Raw genomic sequence first — 18,485 nt, 5'->3', positions numbered from 1 at the left:
TGGCCTCTAATGTATAAGTAAGCCGATTTTGCCTTGCACTCGGCCAAATTGCTGTAAACGTGATGTAACCGCGACGTGTAGGTAGATATGAATAGAAATGTAATAAAATGACATATTTTAAACGGAGTCGTGCAGTGCTGAAGCCGTGCAGTGCTGTTAAGTATGAACAGACCTTTAGCAGTGTGGCCAATTTCTTTTTTTTATGTGTTATAATAAATTTTGATAACATATTCTAGCGACTAGATATGTACATAATCGTTGACATTGGGGCAATGTTAATGTAATGACCTTATCTATGAGATGTGTATAAGATAAAAACCTTTGACCTGAACATTTGACGCGTTGAACTTTGAAAATTCTACATACGTATGACTAAAATTGAATGTTTTGATTTTTTTAATCGGAAGTTAAGATTGTTGTGTAGGAATATAGCACGAGTTGTGCTATTACGAATCAAAACCACTGATCATCATTGATCCTGTACAAACATGCATAACTCAAGGGCAACGACCCCTTCAACCATTCCAGAAGAAAGAGTTCATCGCTCGATCGTAAAACGAACGAAACCCAACAATTATGTCATCAGGCAACCGCGACACATGTCCTGAAAAGTCATTTACGCGTGGCACGCTGACCCCATAGCTATAAAGCACGCGCCTCGAAAGTAGGTCAACATGTTTCTCTAAAATGTCAACATGTCCTGGAAACAAAGACAAAGCATATACACACGGCACGCTCCAACCCAGAACGTATATAAAGCGACACACCAGCTCCCAACACCAGAGTGAACCTCTGGAGTTCAACCAGCTCACTTCTCCGAAGCTCAACCTCTTCGTACATACAATAACCATTGTAACCATTGAACAAAAATAAACGATCCTCTTACAAACACAAACGGTGTTTTCTTAGACCGGGACACGGTCAACACATCTGTCCCGCGTACTAAAGTTGATATCCAGAATTGTTTTCATTATCTTAAAATTATGGTACAGTACCTTTTTGTAGGCTTTAGCGTCTTAAATGGGAAACGGGGGAAATATCGCAGTTACTGGCCGTTTAAAAGTTAACTCACATATTGCAATCGAATACTAATGACCAAAAGCACAAATTAAAAGTTTTTATTAATATTATTTATATCAACTATTTCAGATTAGGTCAACTTCTATGATTCGCCTATGTATTTTTAGTGATATTTTTTTTTATATTACCAATATTGACAAAGATAATGTTATAATCAAGGATAGTACATAGAATTTATAGTAAATTTAAATACAAATTTTGCTTAAGTTTTTAATATGTTTTGCTATTTTTAAGTTCTGTTATATGGTTCGATGATTATTGCAAAAAAAGTGATCTGGCAATCAAACACCTGGATTCCAAAAAACATCTGGCATCCAAAAACTCCATCACGCGAAATATTGTACTAACGAGAACGCGAGTGCCAGATATTCCGTATTCGCGATTTTTGTGGTAATGATTGTCGTGTCGATCGCAATTTGTGCAATAATCCGTTTACCCTGTTATAAATATGTAGACCTAATTGCTAAATTGATTGTATCAACCATTGATGGAATAACAGTCGAGATCAAATTCAGAATTGAGCACGCAAAAAATCTTTTTTTACAACTTCACATTTTAAAATCTAGATAAATTTAGCCAGCAGCATAGCTCGGTTGTTAAGCTTCTGCTTAGCGTCGTGAGGTTCCAGGTTCGATCCCAGGTCAGGGCCTCGAGTGAAAAATGAATTTTTAGTATGCTGTAGGTTAGACCTGGATTTGTGACTCCAGGTTGATCGTTTCCTATCAGAGTTTGCCAATTTTCTCTGATTTCATTGTTGAAACGATTCCAGGTAAAAATTAGCCAAAAAACCCTTCCTATATATACAATATGTCACCAATAATTTTTTTGATTAATGTGCAATAAATAAGTTTGTGTACGATTTGATAGATGTCTCATTGGGGTCTACCTCGCGGGCCGGAATTTGAAATTACCGAAAACGCAAATATCGGAAGGCAAAGATCGAAAATCGAAAGATCTTAAGTCGAAAGATCAAAAAAAAGGGTGCATGGTAAACGGTACATACTCACTTAATTTGCGCGAGCAGGATACAACAGGAACAAGAGGAACAGGCTTTTCCTCCCGTATTCTGCACGCGCACATTAATACCATGCACCCTTTTTTTTTGATCTTTCGACTTAAGATAATTCGATTTTCGATCTTTGCCTTCCGATATTTGCGTTTTCGGTAATTTCACATTCCGGCTCGTCATGGAGACCGGTCTCATTGATTTGAGAGTTTTTCAGTGTCTCGTAATTCAGTTACTTATATAATGAAAAATGCTGCAATATTTGTAATTGGCCAGGAAGGCGCATTGATGTTGCCTGTAATGATGATGTAAATTTTTGCAGAATAGAATTTTGAAGAAGAAAATATAAAATAGCGTAACGATTGGAAATCTTATGCCATCCCTGATATAAAATATCAATGTATTCACGAGCATGGTCGATAGGCTGTGGCCAAACCCGCAGCTGACAGACGTCACCGTATTTTGACGTTCATTTTCGTATAGGCTGTTCTGCTGTCTTTTTCTGGATCGTTCTATATTCACAGGAAAAATGAAAAAAAAAGTATAAAACTCCTGATATCGCGCTTACATTGCTTAATCTTTAATTTATTGCTTTGATTTCCACTCGCTTCCAATCCATTGTTCTTTCTTAGTACAATAATGATACAACTATAGCAAATTACAGTGTCCACATTTTTTTTTTGATTTTCAGGTGTTGTTAATGGGGAAAAGTGGATCAGGCAAAACGAGTATGAGGTCCATCATATTTGCTAATTATATTGCAAGAGACACCAGAAGACTCGGAGCGACCAGTATATACACCCACATATAATATTACCTACATATTGATTTATAAATCGTTAATATGATGGTAAATTAACTGTTAATATGATGGTAAATTTTTATTTCAGTCGACGTAGAACATTCCCACGTACGATTCTTGGGCAACCTGGTTCTCAATCTTTGGGATTGTGGAGGACAAGAAGCTTTTATGGAGAACTATTTCTCATCACAAAGAGATAACATATTTAGAAATGTTGAAGTCCTCATCTACGTATTCGATGTTGAGAGCAGAGAGCTTGACAAAGATATACATTATTATCAGTCATGTTTGGAAGCCATACTTCAAGTGAGCGTTATACTCGATCGAATTATGCATTTTAAATTTTACCTCCAAAATTTTTAATATTATTTACTGCGTCGTAGAATTCGCCAAAAGCTCGTATATTCTGTCTCATTCACAAAATGGACTTGGTAGCGGAAGATCAACGTGATGTTATATTTAAAGAAAGAGAAGACGATTTAAAGAGACTGTCGAAACCTTTGGAATGCACCGCTTTTAGAACAAGTATCTGGGATGAAACACTTTATAAGTATGAAGGATTTTTTCTTTGTATTTCGTCAGAAGATTATAGTCATAAAATACATATATGTTTACATTATGCGTGGAATTGCGTTCCAATTCGTATATATTTTTTATTTTATAGGGCGTGGTCAAGTATCGTTTATATGCTTATACCGAATGTGAAAGCACTGGAAACTTCTCTTTTTCAATTTGCGAACATAGTGGATGCCGATGAAGTTTTACTTTTTGAAAGAGCTACGTTTTTGGTTATTTCTCACTGTCAACGAAAACCGCACAAAGATGGACACCGTTTTGAAAAAGTCTCGAACATCATCAAACAATTCAAATTATCATGTTCAAAACTAGCTGCACAATTTCAAAGCATGGAGGTATTTACATATAATGATATGAATATTTAAATAAATTGTGGTGTATGGTGTCAGCTTAAAATTTTTTACTAGCCTCTTCTTACTTTACTTTCGATTTTTTCGTCTAATGAAATATTTTAAATTTAAGGTTCGGAACAGTGCTTTTGCAGCATTCATTGATGGTTTCACCAGTAACACATATGTAATGGTGGTCATGTCAGAATCAGCCATTCCTTCCGAAGCCACATTAATAAACATCAGAAATGCCAGAAAACATTTTGAAAAACTGGAAAAAGTGTCATCAAGTGCACCTCAGTATCGTTAATAAAATGAATTGTCTCTATTTTCATTTTATAATTTATTAAAGCGTATCAATACTCTAATACAAAATTATTATATCACACAAAAAAAATATATGTCTGTATATTCTGTATTAAAATTATTTTAATAAAACTGTTAAGCGAATTTAATTATATTTTCTTTGATAAAGTATAATTTAAATATGTTTCGAAACACTGGCATAAAAATTTTTAAAAATAAAATATTTTGAATATGTAATGCACAACAAGGAATACATAGATCACCACTGCGAATCTACATACATATGTGATTTTTTATTTCACAATTCGTTTCAATAATAAAATAATAAGCGTACTCCAACATTTATCCAACTGAGAGATGGCCATTGAGTAGTAAATATTTATATATATTGAATTTGTAAATGCTATATGAGATTCATTATTTGTTTATGCAGCGAAAAATAAGAGAGGGGGCTCTGACAAAACAGTGAGTCAGTCGCGTGACTACTTTCAATAACAATTTAAATTGTAAAACGCATATAACGCGTCAAGTGATGTAGGGAGAGACTATTGTATTTTACTAGGCCGTTTTAATTAAAAAGTGAAAAAGAAACTCACATATTATTATCAATTAGTATTGTATAATATTAATATCAGAATTTTCTTTCATTACAATTTTTTTTTAATGTTTAAATTTATTCAAATAGCAAAAAACTATATGAGTATTATGGTCAATAATTTTACTGTCGAAGATCATTTGTTTAATCAAACTTAAGCTGTTGGAACACTAACGGATCCATAAAATGGTCAAGGGCATTTTAATTTAAAATATAAAATATAAAAAATCTTGTTATTGAAATCTCAACGTACACATATGTAGGTAAAAAGACAGATCCAGAATTTTTTATGGGGGGGGGGGGGAATGATAAAAAAAATTGCAATTAAAATCCAATGAACACAATGAAATTACATTGAACATACAATGAAAATATAAAAATTAATATTAAAAATAATGTATCGATTCACTTTAATAATGCTATTGAGAATCCGTATCTTTCCATCCATCCTTGTCGCTCTTACTTCCTACAATATCGGAATCACCCAGGTTGCACCTATACCTGACAAATAACTGTTTGGCGCATTGACTGTTGAGCTGTAGGTAACAAAAAAAACAATCATATATTAATATAAAATACGCCGTGACAAAAACATTTTAAATCAATATATAATTTTCAAAAGCAATTAAAATGATGAGAGCAATCGCCCCCCCCTCTGGATCCATCCTTGCATAGGTATATAACGTATTGTACTCGACGTAAGTATATTTTATTGACAACAGTTTCGCGCTTTCATTGCAACACATTATAAAATATGCAAATAAATCACAATATAAAAATCGTGTCGCTTGGAAATTTATTTTTATATAAAATTGGCAGCCTTGAGTGCGTATTGTTTTTATGCTCGTGGGAGTGGCAACAGTGGCAGCACGTCACGTCACGTCACCCAGCTGGTCTTCCCATCGTTTCCAAACCTCGTGCGTCTCTCCTGATCTTCCCGGGCTTCCGGTGACTCGGTCATGTCTCGTCATCGGAACATCCGGTCTTTGAAGTACGCGGACGAGTGCGAGGGCTACGATGACGTCTACGGAAGGTCACTAGACGAGGACTTTAGCTGCATTTCCCCAACCGATGCTCACTTCATATACGACAGAGGGCGCGCTCCAACGGCCTCATGCTGGGTACCCCAAACATCCGAACTGCCCGAAACGTCTGAAGTGCCTGAAACCCCGGAGATGCGTCAGAAGCTGGCTCAGCTACGCGAACTGTTACCCGGCTCCGATCACCCGGAGCACAAGTTGATATCTGCCTTGATGGCGTACGACTGCAACGTAGAACGCGCTCTCAACTCCCTCTTAGACGATAAGGAAACTTATGAACCCCCACCGCCGAAGATTATCGTCGCCAAACCCAAACACACCCCCAACACGGTCAAAATCATCACAGTCAACGCCGACACTAAACTTCCCGGCTTAATGAAAAATTTCAAACTAGACGAGGGCACAACTAGCGATACGATCAGCCCCGGTTCCCAATCGCCCCGTTCAGGTCGAGGCACTCCCAGTCGCCTTCCAGAATCCAACCCATCTGAAGACAAAGCTACATTCAGGCCGGCGGCCCCTAAAGTCGACGCGACTGCTCTATACCACCAAGAACGAGCCTCAGCCAAGGAACATCTTTACATCGTCGTAATAGGACACGTAGATGCCGGTAAATCTACGCTGATGGGACGCATGCTTTGCGACTTGGGAGAAGTCAATCAAAGAACTTTACACAAGTACGAGCAGGAGAGTAAAAAGCTCGGCAAACAAAGTTTCATGTATGCTTGGGTCCTAGACGAAACCGGTGAGGAACGTTTAAGAGGCATCACAATGGATGTTGGACGGGTGCAATTTAACACCGAGACCAAATGTATAACTGTTTTGGATGCTCCGGGCCACGCCGATTTTATTCCAAACATGATAGCGGGAGCTGGACAAGCCGACGTTGCACTTTTAGTCGTCGACGGCACTAGAGGAGAGTTTGAATCTGGATTCGACTTAGGTGGACAGACCAGAGAGCACGCACTGTTGGTCAGATCCCTTGGCATAAATCAACTAGCCGTCGCTGTCAATAAACTAGACACTACCAACTGGTCGCAAGAGCGGTTCGATGAAATATGTTCAAAGCTTAAAGTATTCCTCAAACAAGCTGGTTTTAAAGACAGTGATGTAACTTACGTCCCGCTATCCGGTTTAACTGGAGAAAACTTGGTAAAACCACCTACTGAAGTAGATCTGTCTAAATGGTATAAAGGGCCTTGTCTTATAGACGTCATCGATAAATTCAAACCACCGGATAGACCGGTAACGAAACCATTCAGACTTTCAGTCAACGATATATTCAAAGGTACTGGATCTGGATTTTGCATATTTGGAAAGATCGAAACGGGTGTACTGAACGTCGGCGATAAGGTTCTAGTATGTCCAATGAAGGAATCGGCAACGGTCAAAACTATATTGATAAACGACGTTCCACAATCGGTTGCATTTGCTGGAGATCAAGTCAGTATAAATTTGCTGGGCTTCGACATTCAGAACATATTTGTCGGGTATGTTTTGTGCGATCCGGCAATGCCAGTGCCCGTCACGACCCGCTTCGAGGCTCGCATCGTAGTCTTCAACGTCAAAGTCCCCATCACCAATGGCTATCCTGTAATAATGCACCATCAGTCGCTGATTGAAGCCGTCAACATTGTCAAGTTGAAAGCGTCGATAAACAAAAGTACCGGAGAGGTGATCAAGAAGAAGCCGAGGTGTCTGGTGAACAACTCAGTCGCAATCGTCGAGATCGAAATCAGTCGACCCATTTGCGTGGAAGTCTACAAGGACATAAAGGAGCTCGGACGAATCATGTTGAGGGTTTCCGGTGTCACCATAGCCGCCGGTCTCGTCACTGCCATTGTTAAATAGCTTTAATTCAATTTCATTTTGTATTGTTTTTTTATATATCTGACGTCGGTATAGACAGACTGATCGCACTTATAGAGCAATCTGATGGTCACCAGTGTATACAATGTATGATCTTTATGTATATATACATATATAATGAAACTTTTGTAACTGAATCGTATATTTCAGTTCTGAAACATTTAAATATATCATCCGTGGACGATTTGGTTGTTTCATTTATTTAAATTTTACTTTCGAATGTATTAGTCGACTGTTTTAATGTTATATATTCAGAAGTAAATATGTAGGTTATTTACAAAATATGACTTGCATAGATTCTTATTTTATTATTTTTTAATTATAATAAAATGACATGTGGGCATAAACTTATACATGTCATTTAAATTAAATTCTAATGTTGATGGCAAATAGTAAGTAGGTTGGTTGCCAATTTGGTGAGGAACTGTTTCAACAATGAAATCATATAAATTAACAAATGATAGGAAACAATAGACTGCAAGTACTCAAGTCTGACCAGCAGCACTGCAGAAATATTCGGAATAAATTATTTTCAATCACGGTCAAACCATTATGCAACCATGGAGTTATACTGTTTTGTTTTGGTTAAAGAAGAAATTTGAATGAAGGAATACCTATTGGAGATTTAAAATTATCTTTCAGTGTTTGCTAGTTTTAATATAGTATCTGGGCCGCATAGTATAGTATCTACCATTTTCTACTTTTAAAATGCATTTAGGTTGTCTCGTATACTCGTGGATTGCTGTTGCAAGTTACGACTTATAACACACCCAAACTATAATTTGGGGAAATAACGGGATAGCAGGTATAGCTTCAGTCCGTATAGAGGTCGTTTATGTTCTATTATTTTTGCGACTGCTAGATAGATGTATTTCTTCAAAGATGTTGAGTATTGGTTGGTCATCGAAAGAACAATGGGGATTGGTAGTAAAAACACTATATTTTCATAAATGAACATGAAAATGTCCAGTCTCTCTTATTGTCTGGTACTGTTCAGATCTAAACGTTTTGGTTTTCTGGTTAATTTTTATTATAATTAAAATTTTCAACACAATATTTATCACGAGGTTATATTTTTGCACAACTCGCATGCACTTCATTTAAAAAAAAAATATATATATATATATATATATATATATATATATATATATATATATATATATATATATATATATATATTAATTTAATTTATACAAATGCTGATAAAATTAAAGAGTGGCCGATTTAAGTTTGCACACAGGCACCAGAACTCCTAGGCGCGGCCCTGGATAGTATATATATCTATAATTTAACATTGAATCTTCTATGATAGAGATCTTACATTTATTGATGGTTTGAATTTCATTAAACACTTATCATTCAAATAGATAATAAGATGGGAGGTTATGTTTAGACTCGGAAACTCGGTTGAATATAACGGAGGATTATTTTTTTTTACAAATGCAGAATGTTCACAGCGAAGATGACTATTTGCCGACTTCAGTGGAAGGGCTGGTTAAACTCCAGAGGATCACTGGCGTCTGGGGCTGGTGCATTAGTTTATATCCATGGGATCTGCGGGCTCGCGATCGTTTATATGGAGCGGGTCGAATTGTTGTTTTTACCCTTGTGTAAACGAAGATATTTCGGCCAAGGTCAGCTCTGCATACTCGTAAGATCACTGATCTCGATTCAGGATCGTACAAGCTGCGCTACATTCCTACAGATATATCAATCTACTGTGGCAGATCTACGACATGGACTCGGACATGTTGGTTCGTTGCTCTTCCGCTTCTTCCTCGGCTGCCGAATTAATTATGATTGATTTGAATTTATTATATTATTTGGTTTTTGAAGTTCAAAGTAGATATACTGCTATCGATTTGTGGCGAATTTAATTTAATTCTTAAGCCCAAGTGGCAATTTTTAATTCCGTTGATCCGAATTGCGATATTTTACCTAGTGCACAATTATGTGCACACAGGCCGGACCATTAGTTCCATTATAAAAGATTGAACCAAGGATTATTGGAAGGATTTGGGTATTTTAGGTTAAAAGTAAAAAAAAAAGCTGACATTTTAAATAAAAACACATGATAATATATATAAAACTGAATATTTTTGTTATCAAATAATTTAATTATATTACATTATTGCATACATGCACATACACAAATGTATGTGGCAGCGTGTACATATGTATACTACATACACGTATTCACAATTTTGTGTGTAAAATGGCTCACAATATTTTATTATCAGATTGAACTATGTTCAATACAATAAAAACTTATTGCTATTAATTATTTTTGATAAATATAAATCATCAATAATAATCTGTACAGCTTTATAGTCATGTGACAAGATTACATAATTTACCTAAACGGTTTACAGGAAAATAAAAAATAAAACGATCTTTCACTCGTGAAAAGCTGGAGCTCCACAACATGCATAGTTGTTTGTGTGCAAACGGAGAAAATATATATAGTATATGTATATGATATTCATACGCGTACGTTTATATGTATAAGGCATATAAAAATACAAGCACAAATTATATAATTTCTTTGCACAAGTAGCAATGTTTTAATATATATATGTATTTACAAAAAATATCCTAATCACAGATTGCTAATCTGACGACAAACCCCCGGTTGAAAATTTCAGATGTTGCGAATAATTTCGTTGTAATTTAATCACAAACGACGGGGAGTTGAATTAAGAAAGGTTAAATCAAACAGCTTGTCAATTTTTACTAATTCTTAATCCACACTTCTGTTGCCGAAACTCCAAATGGACTTTTTGTCCGTACATTTTCAATTTTGTCCAAACGTCACATGACAAATACTTTTAAGCTTCACTCATTCACACTTCCATTTTTTTTTTCCATTTTTGGGAACTCCCATACAAAAATATATAGGACGATCAAACAATACAAATATAGCACAAATTAAAATATACATATAAATCTTTGAACCTCGATTGATTTCGTACACAATAAGTTGAGGGACGTAATAATTTGTGCAAAGTTGTCCTGTCATTCGTTAACATTAGACGATATGACTAGCTTTGTTCTTCTTTTTTATAAAATAATAAAAAATAAACAAGCGATTAAAACCAGATCTTGTAAAATTACGATGTTTTGACTCACAAAAGAGATGCACCGGGGAAACAAAGTCACCTCGAAGCATAACTAAAATTCACTTTACGTCACATAATCTTCCATTATTAAAACTAATAAAAATATATTGGTACAATATACAAAGAAAGTTGAGACATTTAAATTTCAGTTGGTTAAAAAGTTTTGCATATAATATTTCGCTGATAATGATTTTTTTTTTTGCATTTTCTGAGTATTGATATAAAATACAGACAATAAAAAATAATCTACCAGACTAATAATTTAATAATAGATTGGATAGATCATAAAAAACTAAAAAATAAATAATGTAACTACCCTTAAGTTAAAACTTGACTCGAAATTAATAATAAAAAAAAAAATACATATTGACTTTTGCGTTTGTGTAATTTTACATTTACAAGTCGACCAGTTGTCAAACTTTCATCAGCTATTTTAACAGAGTCTCCAAACTCCGATTGACTTATCGGTATGCGTGAGTATAAATTACAACTGGCACGTGTTCTTTCCTCGGATCGCCTGAGTGGTTGAGTAAATCTTAAATGTCTAAATCTTTTTTTTTATTATTATTAAACTCTACGTTGACATTAACAAGAATACTTCTAATGAGTTTTTATTATTATGGATATGCATCAAATTTGATAACTTTAAGAATTTAGAAACATTTTTTCATAACCGTCACTCTTAGCAATTACATACATATTTAAAATCGATTTTATATCGTCCGATACACAAACGTAGCCCGAGAAAATAAAAAATGTCGATATACAGTTCCACCTGTCAAATTATCCATTAAAAATGCTTTTTCCCCTTCCTACCAATTAAAACTCTGAAACAACTCTTCTATCAGGAGATCACAACAACAATCCATATCAACAATACAATTTTTTACAATAGTTTTTTTTTTTTATAACAACATTATATAATTTCTGGCACTCAAATGAATAACTAATGAAGATACAAATGAGAATATTAAACACTGATAATGCGTTGATATTGCACCAGAACCCACGAGGATGCCACCAGGTTTGCTTTCACTTCCATTATCAACTTGCACTGTAGGAGTAGGATTGTTTTCAGCTGAAATTTGAGATGAAAAACGATGTTAATATGCATATATACATACATATACAGTAAGATTGTTTCAAATTTGAATAATAAATAAATGTAATTACGTTGATTGTCTCCAGAACCGGAACCATCCCATTCGTTGTTCTCTTCATCACTTGGGTCAAACATGTCCGTTACACCCGAGCCTGATCCTTCCCAACTATCTCCTTCTGCCATATCTCCCTGCATAAAACTCTCAGAGCTTGGTTGAGGGGATGAGCTTATTTGTTGCATGACGAGCTAAATGAAAAAAATGTAATTTAATAAGTGCATTATTGATTTCACAAGAATCGGGTTTTTTTGTATAAAAAACAAACCTGTCGCATGTGCTTTAATCTGTGCGATAGTTTCACAATTCGATCATCGGAATCAGCCCCATTTTGAACTGGAGTTTTAGCTAAGAGTTCCATTTCTGGATTATACTTTTGTAGACTCACACTTGAACCAGCTACAGGCTTTGAATATCTGGAAAAAAAAATACAACATTTAGTGTAAAACTAAATTTTTAAGTGTTACAGAATTTATTTCATACAGAATAATTTAAAAACACTTTATATTTATTGTTATAAATTTATACTATATGTAGGATAAAAATAAAATACTAACTCTCCTATCCTTTCACCATTCCAACATAATTTTCCATCGCCTTGTTCGGCAAAGCTATCATCTCGACATAGAGTATCAGCAAGATTGAGGAAGAAACCCTTCGATTTTGCAACAGATGCCAAGAAATGTAGCATTTGTGTGTCGAGTGGTGATATGCGTAGGATAATCGGCACCTGCAACACTCGGTGGGGTTTGCCAGACGAGACAACATCTGCACCATCATCGGATACAGTTGAAGAGTCTTCACCGAAGAAGACAGCATGACCACAAGCTCGTTTAACCTAAAAAAGAAACAGCTGTTAATCACACAGATTAATTTCAATAAGAACTTGAAGTGTAATGGGTATTTTTTATACCTTTTTTTCTAAACTTGGACCATTTTCCATAGCGTACATGATGGCTTCCGATATCCTAGTGTCTAAACCTCTCAACAATGTATCGGCATTGACATTCTTATCGTGCGCTTTCACAGCTATCACAAGCCTCTCCACAGCCTCCACATAGCTATTCCAAGGTAGATCCAGTTCGGAGACGTGTTGAGTCAAGCAACCCCTCAATACATTAAGACAAAATCCGGAACAAGGCTTCAAATGAACATCCAATCCCAAACAATGCGGACAGTATGACATCTTCAACAACGCCAAATGACAAGCATTTTGTGTAGATTCAGTTTTTTCAGCACCTTCATTGAGAAGCATGTCCGTCGTGTTCAGAACTTCTGAACCTAAAGCCAAAGCCTGTAATAGCACTCTAGTCGCTTCCAAACTTTTGTACATGGAATGCGAAATCTGTCGAGGTATATCTCCGAATGGTTGTATTTCTTTCACCGACTGCCTTAAACATGTCTTGTATTCCTCTGTGAAATCTCTCACGTTTAAATTGTTGACGGCATGGTGGTATACAAGAGGAAAGAGATTCGTAAAGAAGTCTGAGACCGAATTTTCTACATTCAAGTCTGATGATCCGGCAACATCACTACTATTATTAATGTAATTTCTAATATCGGAATAAAGATCACCTATCGGTTTTTTTGAAAACACTGACATTTTCGAATAAACTTGTTGGAAGAGATACAGTGTCTTGTTTTCAGATTGGCGCGCCAGCTCCAACACATGGCCTGGAAACAAAAAATAAATAAAAAATTAATTGATTATTTATTTTATGATTCTAATGAAAACAAAATGTTAGCTTTGATATTATGTTTCATACGAATTCGAGAGGCTGATGCTCGTTTTACCAATGACAAAATGGAATAACTATTTTAATTATTTTGCCACTCTTCACATCGCTAGCCAAGATTCACAGCGGAATAAGTGCCCACATGTGATAAGACTATCAATTTTCATATTGGAATTACACGATCCAGATGCTAATCGAATATATAAAATTACAACAACAAAAAAAATCTGGCAAGCGTTCTTATGAAATTAAAAATTTATTCAATCACATCGAGAAAAATATAAGACGCCTGAATGTCTGAAAGTAAGTACGAACGGAATGAATTGGATCATAAAAAATTCATTCTCTTTACAGGGTTTCTCTATAGCCCTGCGAATATAGCGCCTCCTGCTAAAATTGGTGTTACAACTCTGCAGTCTTCCGGTTGTAAAGCCAGAGACAGGCGGCCATAAAAGCGATTTCCATCTAGCTTACGTATTTTCTTAGAAGAGAAATACGTTATATTATGTACCAAGGTTTCTCAACCACAAGAAGATGCAGTAATTCAAGGTGAAAATCGAATTTGATAAAAGCTTATTTTTCTGGTGTGAATTAAACACCACTCATTACCAGGGCCGGCTCAAATGTGCAGCAGACTAGGCAATTGCCTAGGGCGCCATAGACAAGGGGCGCTGCGAGGCGCCCCCATTTTACTATTTTTTCAGTATTAAATTGAAAAAATAAAAATTTGGCTTCCTTTGAACTTATAAAACATTCTATATTCAACTTAATTTTTCCACTCGAAGTAACAATACTGATTGTAAAATATTATAATTTACGAGGAACGCAGGAAGTTGACTGTCCAATATCAACGACTCACGAATAAAACAGCGAACTGTCGTCAGTACAAATGGTAATTTGGAATTTTATTTTATATGAAATACCGCTGTATGTACATATATATGTATATATCAGGGATGGATTTGCTTCACGAAATTAAATATCTTAAACAATCATATTCGAAAGAAAAAATTCTTCAATTAATCGTTGAATATAAATTAATGTCTAAATTACCGAATTTATTCAAGTTATCCATATTTTATTAATTTTTATACATAAAACGTGCCTATTTTGAACAAAAAATTTAAATTTATTTTTGTTTTTGTCTTAATATATATTTCTTCAACATAAAATTTCGAGAACTTTCATGAAATTCACTGTTTAAAAATTAAAGGGGGGGAGGGTGGGCTGAAAGCAATCTGTTTAGGGGCGATATATACCCTCAGGCCTAGCCTGCTCATTACTACTACAATGTGCACCCTTACCTAAAGAAAAAGGTCAAGATGCGTCTAATATCATCAAATTTGCTTCTGATGCAATTTAACATTTATACACTGAAGAACATATCGAAAAAATTTATTGAAGGTAGAATAAGAAGGCGCAATATAAATAAAAGTATCAAAAGTAAATGAGCAGTATTCGGAATATGAATTCCCTAAAACGCAAGTGAAAGTATACTGTCACTGAAACGGGTCTACGTGACCTGACAGAATGTTAAATTACAGAAAACACAAATATCGGAAAGCAAAGATCGAAAATCGAAAGATCAAAAAAAAATGGTGCATGGTAAACGGTACATACTCACTTAATTTGCGCGAGCAGGATACAACAGGAACAAGAGGAACATGCTTTTCCTCCCGTATTCTGCGCGCGCACATTCCTCCCGTATTCTGCGGGAGAAAAAGCCTGTTCCTTTTGTTCCTGTTGTATCCTGCTCGCGCAAATTAAGTGAGTGTGTACGTGAGTATGTACCGTTTACCATGCACCATTTTTTTTTTGATCTTTCGACTTAAGATCTTTCGATTTTCGATCTTTGCCTTCAAAATATTTGCGTTTTCTGTCATTTAACATTCTGTCTCGTCACGGAGACCGCACTGAAACATACCCAAAATAATTTTACAAAAAATGGTTCGGTAACTATTTTGTACACGGCGATATCGCACATGTCTCTAAAATTTCGACCAGGGATTATGTGCCCTCAAAAATTCCACCCACTGAGAGTTACACAAGCGAACTATCACACTAACGAGAATTCCAGATATTCCGTATTAGCGATTTCCGTGTGCACTTTGTGTATAGTTTCCGTTTACCACAAAAAATAGTTTTATGTACTTGCTTCAACCGATCGACAAACATCTTTGAGACGCTGAACAACTCGAAATTTGCGAGAGAAACAGCAAATACACTCAAGATTACTCATATCGTATGAAAAAAGTCGAACCCATATGAATCATATGGGTATGACTTTATTTGCACAACTGTCTATATGTATGTAAATCAACATTATCGACAGTTTCCTAGAATCACAAAACAAAGGCAAACAAAAAACAAATTTCATAAGAGTGGGAAGTGTCGAAATGTGAATGTTGACAGTAGTTATTGTACATATGTATAAATATAAGTTTCGTACATCCAATAATAATAAGTCGTCGAAGATCATAATTTGTACTATGAGAATTATTCACAGTGGTCAATGGGTGGAAGAAACGGCCGAGTGAATGTAACCCGAAATGGGAGTCGAATGAAAAAAAACCGAATAAATGAATAGAGGGGCACAGGAAAAAAAAGAGCCAACGAAATTCCTACATAATAATGTGCCAGAAAAGTATGCGAGAGTGGGTGCAACAGGGACGCACCGACCGGTGCATTTGTCGGCACGAGCGAGCCCAAACGAGCGCAGTGGTTCCACAATTGGGGGACGTCACCCACGAAATATATGGAGGTGATGGTGCGAAGGGGACAGATGTACCCAAGAGAGGTGAGGTCGGCAACAATGGGTCCTCAAAAGATTAATAGGGCGGCGAAAATGGATTGGTCGGGTAGGTGGCGCAGGCGCCCCACGTGGTCAGACCCGATGGAATTCCTCGGGTCGAGGGAGCCTGGCCGTGGGAAGGGCTGGTCATCATTCCGAAGATGAACGGAGAGCGGGAATTCGACTTTGATTTCATTGTTGGCCAAGGTGAACAGAACGAAATAATAATAAAAAAAATATTCGAGAGAAAAATAATAAAGACCGGTTGTTCGTCTCGACATCAGGTGAGAAGAAGATGGTTGAAATAATCAATGAGCAATAACGGCAGTACTATACTGCACTGTTATTATGATTATTCAAATACAATAATACTGAAATGGTCCGGTCTAGTATGGTAGTACATAGTACGTTATATGTAGAAGAAAATTATTTATTATTATTTTTTTACATATATACCAGGAAGGCCTTACATTGCGCCTTCCTGGCCAATTACAAACATCGCAGCATTTTTTTATTTTTTATTATTATACAAATCGCTGAATTATGAGACACTGAAAAACTCGCAAATTAACGAGACATCTATGAATTGTACATAAATTTTATTGTACATTAATCAATCTCAAATAGCGGTGACATAGTAGGTAGGAAGGATATTTAGCCAATTTTACCGGGAACTGTTTCAACAATGAAATCAGAGAAAATTGGCAAACTCTGATAGGAAACGATCGACCTGGAGTCACAAATATCCAGGTCTGACCAACAGCACTACAGATATACTCGGAAAAATTCTTTTTAATCGAGGTCAGCCCATGGGATCGAACTCGGTGCCTCTCGACGCTAAGCAGAAGCTTAAGGACCGAGCTATACTGCTGGCTACTGTTTATAATCTTGAATGTATGAAAAAATAACTTACGATAACATTTATTTTTATTTTATTTCATAGAACACGAACACGCCTTTACAGATGGCTCCAAAGCGACGAGTGCACTTATACTAGTGGCGTGCGGTGATATTCTCTCTCTTTTTGTCATACAGCCTTATTAAATGTGCGCGAGCAGGATACATAGGGAACAGCCTGCTCCTCTTGTATCCTGCTCGCGCACATTAAGTAAGGCTGTACGACAAAAAGAGAGAGAATTTCACCCGACGCCACTGACTTATACAGATACAATACAATCAATATACATAAGCATTCTATACAATGCGAATTCATACAAACATCCACACCGAAATCATATCAGAATTTTCCAATGTATCTGATTTTCATTGAAATGGTTCCAACAAATTGACAACCTTATCAATTTCCTCGCAAAATCTTGAGTTTTCAGCAATCTCGAATTTCGCTGAATTGTATAAAATACTGCAAATTTACAAATTTGACCATAAATGTGTCTGTAGATATTAATTCATATGTATTTTTGTACTTTGTATGATATTAATAATATTTGTATCAAATGTACAAATGTGGATGGGGAATGGCTGTAAATGATGATGAATATTATACATAAATACATTTCTGCATACATTTGCATTATACATACATACGAATGTAGTTTTGAAAAATTTGTAGAGGGCTTCAAACTTTCGAGCAACCACAGTGACACTATTCCGCACCGGAGAAAAAATACTTTTTAAGCTGAATTTTCGATAAGCTGAACGGTATCAATATTCAAAATTGTCTAAACTTTATGGATCAGTATTGAATTTTTCTATAAAAAGTAAAGGTGCTCCAGACGTATTGCGTCAAACTTCAGCGATTGATGGATAGTGTTTCTTTGAATAAAAATCGATACTTGCCAAGCTATTATATTTCAAATACGCAGAAGAAAATCTCTGAATTTTATCCGAAGCGTAAATAACACTCGCTTTATATAATAAATAATAGTTTTTATTCGAAACTGTGTAATCTATCAACTCGAAGTTCGGTATCACATGTTCCAGACAGCGTGGAAAAAGAGTTTATAAAGTATGCAAAATTTCCACAACGACTGAATTTTGTCTGAAATTGCTGAATAAAGAGCCTATGTATGTATGTAGAAGCGTTCTATGTAGTGGAATAAGTCGAGATATGAATAAGAA

General features: G+C 35.7%; 2 protein-coding genes across 2 annotated transcripts in view; one reads left to right on the top strand and one right to left on the bottom strand.

Moving 5' to 3' along the window:
* The first annotated feature begins 2,488 nt into the window (after positions 1 to 2,488).
* Positions 2,489 to 7,725, top strand: LOC143917265 (protein HBS1-like). Its single transcript, XM_077438747.1, has 7 exons — positions 2,489 to 2,627; positions 2,778 to 2,877; positions 2,977 to 3,194; positions 3,272 to 3,438; positions 3,553 to 3,799; positions 3,927 to 4,098; positions 5,628 to 7,725. The coding sequence occupies exons 1-7, from the start codon at positions 2,616 to 2,618 to the stop codon at positions 7,583 to 7,585; spliced, it is 2,874 nt and encodes a 957-aa protein (XP_077294873.1). The 5' UTR covers positions 2,489 to 2,615; the 3' UTR covers positions 7,586 to 7,725.
* A 1,953-nt stretch (positions 7,726 to 9,678) lies between these two features.
* Positions 9,679 to 18,485, bottom strand: part of dally (division abnormally delayed protein) — an 83,331-nt gene continuing 74,524 nt past the window's right edge. The window contains exons 3-7 of the mRNA XM_077438586.1: positions 12,793 to 13,553; positions 12,437 to 12,717; positions 12,148 to 12,295; positions 11,896 to 12,070; positions 9,679 to 11,800 (exon numbers count right to left, since the gene is read on the bottom strand). Coding sequence (XP_077294712.1) covers positions 11,628 to 11,800; positions 11,896 to 12,070; positions 12,148 to 12,295; positions 12,437 to 12,717; positions 12,793 to 13,553 — 1,538 coding nt within the window. The 3' untranslated portion in view covers positions 9,679 to 11,627. The remainder of the gene's footprint in view (positions 11,801 to 11,895; positions 12,071 to 12,147; positions 12,296 to 12,436; positions 12,718 to 12,792; positions 13,554 to 18,485) is intronic.

This window comes from Arctopsyche grandis, chromosome 9, assembly GCF_051622035.1.
Source record: "Arctopsyche grandis isolate Sample6627 chromosome 9, ASM5162203v2, whole genome shotgun sequence".
NCBI lineage: Eukaryota > Metazoa > Arthropoda > Insecta > Trichoptera > Hydropsychidae > Arctopsyche > Arctopsyche grandis.
Note: the sequence above shows the minus strand (reverse complement) of the source record. Positions and strands in the feature narration are given on the sequence as shown.

Excerpts from the sequence above, each read along its gene's own strand:
- LOC143917265 (XM_077438747.1), top strand. Across the intron at positions 2,878-2,976 it reads CAGAAGACTCGGAGCGACCA|TCGACGTAGAACATTCCCAC; the intron begins GTATATACACCC and ends TTTTTATTTCAG. Across the intron at positions 3,195-3,271 it reads GTTTGGAAGCCATACTTCAA|AATTCGCCAAAAGCTCGTAT; the intron begins GTGAGCGTTATA and ends ACTGCGTCGTAG.